The 5,371-nt window shown below is 36.6% G+C and overlaps 1 protein-coding gene across 1 annotated transcript; it reads left to right on the top strand.

Moving 5' to 3' along the window:
* Positions 1–2,087: 2,087 nt before the first annotated feature.
* LOC103446576 (5'-adenylylsulfate reductase-like 4) lies at positions 2,088–4,789 on the top strand. Its single transcript, XM_008385708.4, has 4 exons — positions 2,088–2,623; positions 3,309–3,496; positions 3,577–3,701; positions 4,058–4,789. Exons 1-4 carry the CDS (start codon positions 2,441–2,443, stop codon positions 4,501–4,503), a joined length of 942 nt encoding a protein of 313 aa, XP_008383930.1. The 5' UTR covers positions 2,088–2,440; the 3' UTR covers positions 4,504–4,789.
* The last annotated feature ends 582 nt before the right edge of the window (positions 4,790–5,371 follow it).

Raw genomic sequence — 5,371 nt, 5'->3', positions numbered from 1 at the left:
AGTTTTAGATCTTAAAAACTTATTTGGTAATACTATTTTCAAAAACTGAACTCAAGACTAACTAAAAAAATATAGTCTATTATCTAAAAATATAAAAAATGAGTTTTTAGAGTTTTTAAACTTAAACTCATTCATTTATTTTCTCTCCCTCCCCCTCGCTCCAAATCTATCTCTCTTTACTTCTTTCTCTCTCCTCTTTTTTTTTCTTTTACTTTTTTCGTCTCTCCTCTAATCCGCTCTCTTTATTCTTTCGGTTCTTTCTCTCACTCATCTTGCTCTTTATCTCGTTCAATCATCTCTCTTCTTTATCTTTCCTTCAATCATCTCTCTTCTTTATCTTTCCTTCAATCATCTCTTACTTTCTTTCCTCTTCTCTCATCTTTCTCCCTCTCCTGCAACCCCCTATTTTTTTTCTTTTACTTTTTTTGTCTCTCCTCTAATCCGCTCTCTTTATTCTTTCGGTTCTTTCTCTCACTCATCTTCCTCTCTATCTCGTTCGATCATCTCTCTTCTTTATCTTTCCTTCAATCATCTCTCTTCTTTATCTTTCCTTCAATCATCTCTTACTTTCTTTCCTCTTCTTTCATCTTTCTCCCTCTCCTGCAACCCCCTCTTTTAAGATCTCTTTGTCTAGTTTAAGTCGTAAGATTTAAAATTTTTAAATCACAAACCAATCAAGTTTTTGAGTCTTAAAAAAAATTATTTTCAAGAAATGTTCTTAAAAAAATGTTTTAAGAAATGATTAAAATTTTCAAATAGGATACCAAGTAGGCCCTTAAAGACTTGTATAATTTTTCAATAATTATCAGATAGTTTTTCTTATTTCAATCAACTATTCAAATAACAAGATTAGGTACTTCCAGATAGAATCAGCTGGAATGAATTGAGTTCGACTCGTATTTAGTTCGTCTTTCGTTTGTTCTAACTCGGTTGGTAAATGAAACTAGCCGAGTTATAACAATTTTAGGCTTGTTAGAAAAATGAGCTAAACTTGAGTTTTGTTATATCAATTGATGACGCTGAATGCAATCATTTTAATTTATATATCTCATTATTTTTATTTTTTATTAAATCAAACAAATGTAAGCTTGAGCTCACTCAAGAAAATAAGTTCAGCTAGCCAGCTAACCACGCAACAGTTTTGATTTACAAATGAGCCGAGTCAACATCAAACTTGAAAAACTAATTCAACATGAGCTTAGCATACGTTAACGCGACCTTTTGAGCTTAAGCACGAATAATGGCCACTGGCCTACTGTCCTTGTTTTGGTGTCTTCATGTCTACTTCTTATTTGATTGACATGTGTTTATTCGCTTAATTTAAAAATTAACAACGTTAATGTTCAATCTATTAACATACAAAACTAAAAATAAAAGAAGAGATAAAGCCGCCATCTTTGTTCCCCTTGAGGTCGGAAGAATCGTACGTGTGAGCTATAAAGTGTTAATTTTTTACTTCAAGTAAATAGATCCGTGTCAATCAAATAAAGACCAAACATTAAAGAGACACAAAAATTTCTTTTAAGGGACCTAAACAACCCACCCAATAACTTTTTTGTTTTAAATTATATATAAGGAGACTTCAAACACCATTTCATAATCATCACATAAAAAAGTAGAATTTTTTTAAAAATGTTTTTTTCCCAAAAGCTAAATTAAAACATCATTATATACAAAATAAATAAATATTTTTCTTTAGTAAAAAATAGGGCATGAACCACTTGGTACTAGTTTAGTGGTATTCATATCACTTATATATAAATAATTTACATTTGATTTTCACAAATTCCGTTATTACTAACTTATTATGAGTCTAAACTCATCACGTGCGCATGATGTCAGGCAGGGAAGAGGAAGACCAGTTGAGAACCCAGTTGGCAAATGCAGAGACACGCACACCAGTGTGTGACCCAAACAAAGAAAACAAAGAAGGGAACTTTAACGAAAAGCACCGGTACTGTTTATTTTAACGAAAAATCACATTTTTACACTAAAAAGTCAATCCTAGTACTATTTACTTTACCCTTTATTTTGTCCTTACCATTAAAACTCAAAGTTTTTTAAGCCATTTTCATTGGTTTTCTAACAAAGAACTCACCGATATCTCCACGTCTCGGCTGTCTCCTCTCCTCTCCACCCCACCACATAACCAAACTACCTAAACCAAACACCACACCCCCACCCCCCCCTCTTTCCCTTCCTCACGAAACTTCCAAATAAACCAACCCATTTTCTCACAAATTACCATTAATAATCCAATCCAATCCAATCCGCTTCCCCAACCAACAACCCTCGATGCTAAAATGCGCCGGGTTTTCTCCCCTGCGCCCCCTCCTCCTTCCTCCTCATCCGCCGTCGCGCTGTTGCTAAGCAGCTCCCTTTTTTAGCTTTTCGTTTTTTATTTTGGTTGTTTGGTGTTTGGGGCGGCTTTGATTCTTAAATGGGGATTAGGGTTTGGGAAAGTGGGATCGTGATATTGGTTTTATGGGTCCGGCTAGTTTGCGCCGCCGAGCCCGCCTCTTGCCCGACGGAGTCCGTTGCCGACACGATCTTCGGCTTCCGGTATTCCAATTGCCCCGTCGACGGCGCTTGCAGATCCGTTGAATCCATGGGTGTTATTGTGGTACGCAATTACTTATCTATTTACTATTTTGCTATTAATTTTTATTTCTGGGAAAATTATGTGTTATTTAGAGTATCATTGGGGGTGTACTAGGGAGATGCTGTTTTTATTTATTTATATGTATTTATTAAAAGTTCGGGTTTTCGGTAGGTGCATTGACCTTGCAATTAGGGTAGTAATTTGTATTGTTCCTGTAAAAGACCGAGTTGGGCAATGCCGATTTTTCAAATGGTGCTCAAAGGAGCTGCCGGCCTCTATCCGAAATGGCTTGATTCATAGAGTGTTTCCAAGAGGATCATTTTAGGTTTTTGAGTTTCGCTACATTTGTATTTTGAGTGCTTTGCTGGCCTCTGATAGCGAACCCTTTTCCGAATTTATATGTTTGGATAAACCAGAACAATACTTGTCCCAAATGCAGTTACTTGAATATTAGAATCCTGCAACCAGTTTCTCCTGTGAATGCTGTAAATATCACATGCAGTTTATTTTTTATTTTATACGTAGTCTATTGCTCGGATCTAACGGAAGACATGACGCAAAACCGAGTGCAGTGGCGTTCTTGGATTCATACAGCTGACCCCACTTAGTGGGATAAGGCTTTGTTGTTGTTGTTGTATTGAAAGTTGAAATTTCTTATCTCTTACATTTGTTATTCTAATTTTGTTTATGTCTTGCTGCATTGAAGGGAGATGAGGTTTCCTTACAAAGGGCATTAAATATGGTTCACAAGAATACTCATGATTATGTGGCGGTGCTCTTCTATGCGTCATGGTGCCCTTTTTCAAGGATGTTTAAACCAACGTTTTCCATCCTGGCTTCTTTGTATCCTTCGATCCCCCATTTTGCATTTGAAGAATCAGCCATCAGGCCAAGGTTTGTAAATATCTGTAGAGACTGTATATTCTAAACGATTTGTCATTAGAAATTGAACAGAACTGATTAATTGTTTGCAGTATACTCTCCAAATATGGAGTTCATGGATTTCCTACACTTTTCATTTTGAATTCTACTATGCGTATTCGATATCAAGGCGCCCGCACTCCTGGTTCTCTTATTGCTTTCTATAGTCATGTTACTGGTAAGTCTCTTTGTTCAGATCGTAGGCTTTGATTGTGAACTTTATTTCTTATCTTTTATAATATTTGGTGCGATGAATAAAAAGCAGTCAAAAACCTTTCATCGAGTGATGTGTACTAAAGAGAACTGGATTTTTATTCTAAATAAACTGTTTTAGATTATGCGTGACCCACCGATTCTATTTAGTCCTACAGAACAACTTGTTCGCTTTTCTGATATTCTGCGTTACCGTCCAGAATCATGTTTTCTTAATATCAGATTTGCCATTTTTTAGTCTCTCACTGTCCTTGTATTTATCTTATATAGAAAACTGTTTTCCCCTTCGGGGGAGTTATTGACTGAGGTGAATTGGTGCAGGCTTCAAGACTGTATCACTGGATCAATTGTCACTGGAAAAAATTGGATACCCACTAAATCATGAGAGGCATGATAGCACTGAGCAGGAAAGCTGCCCATTTTCTTGGGCTAGATCTCCAGAGAATTTGCTTCGGCAAGAAACATATTTGGCTCTGGCTTCTGCTTTTGTGCTTCTGAGATTGCTCTACTTCTTTTTTCCTGCTCTGCTATCGTTTGCTCAATCTGCATGGAGATGGCATATTCAAGACATGAGATTAGGGAGCTTGTTGGAGCACCCTTTGGCTTTTCTAAAGCGGGCAGTGCAGTTGTTTAATTCTCTAAAAGAGCCTTGCAAGAGGAGTAATTTGCAGGAAGGAGCAATGAACGCCAGGGTGTGGGCTTCCAAGTCACTTGCCACAGTTTCTATCGGGGATGCAAGCACCAGCAGGGGTTATAGCACTGACTGAATGCCATAGACGGTTTTATCTGAACAGGCCTTGATGCTTCCATGACGAAGGGTGAGGCTGCAGAAAATGTATTGTGCTAGAAGCGTTTGGTAATCATCTCAACACCCCTTGATTAGGGTTGTCTTGCAACGAAGGTGAAATATGTCGTTGTATCTTGTTGCTGTTGCGGATCATTCCGTCCTTGTCTATATGCTTTATAGGTTACTATATGTTTATCATTCAAACTGCTGAATTTGGACCCCAATTTTTGAATAGGTTTAATAACTAGTAACCCTTTCATGTGCCACTTACATTCGCTTGCGTTCGGTGTTTGTCTAAAAGAAGTGTGAGGGGTTGGTTGCAAGGTACTAAAAGGTGCTAGTCGGGTGGTCGGCAGAGGCCTAGACGTCTAGGCGGAGCCTTGGTGGGGTTAGGCAGTTTTTTTAATTTTAATTAAATTTGTTACATAGTATAATAAATGCCTACTTATACTAAAAAAATATATAATTGTATTTGGATACATGAATTACATAATAGAATGACAATAAATTATAAATTATAAAGTATTAGAACATATTGAAAACATGGAGAATAACTATATAATGAATGTTCATCGAAGTATTTAACAAGTCTCTTACAATTTTTTGAAAAAAGAAAGTGCAAAATGAAAGTTAATCTATTTTGTCTAAGTGAGAGTTGCAACCTAGATTGATTTAGGCTGCTAGGTGCTCTTTTTTAATTTTCAAATGTCTAGGAATTAATCGGAATGATAACTAGTCGCCTAACTCCTAGGCAGGGTTAGATGGAAATTCTTAGAACAGTGAATTGTTGTATCATGTAGCTTAGAAATTTCTGATTAGTGTTGAGATTGATGGAAGTTGGTGCCCAC

Source organism: Malus domestica, chromosome 08, assembly GCF_042453785.1.
Source record: "Malus domestica chromosome 08, GDT2T_hap1".
Taxonomy (NCBI): Eukaryota; Viridiplantae; Streptophyta; class Magnoliopsida; order Rosales; family Rosaceae; genus Malus; species Malus domestica.
This window is presented reverse-complemented; position numbering and strand designations above follow the sequence as displayed.

Coding starts and splice junctions, on each gene's coding strand:
- LOC103446576 (XM_008385708.4), top strand. CDS start 2,441: ATGGGGATTAGGGTTTGGGAAAGTGGGATCGTGATATTGGTTTTATGG. Junction 2,624..3,308: donor AATCCATGGGTGTTATTGTG/GTACGCAATTAC, acceptor GCTGCATTGAAG/GGAGATGAGGTTTCCTTACA. Junction 3,702..4,057: donor TTTCTATAGTCATGTTACTG/GTAAGTCTCTTT, acceptor GAATTGGTGCAG/GCTTCAAGACTGTATCACTG.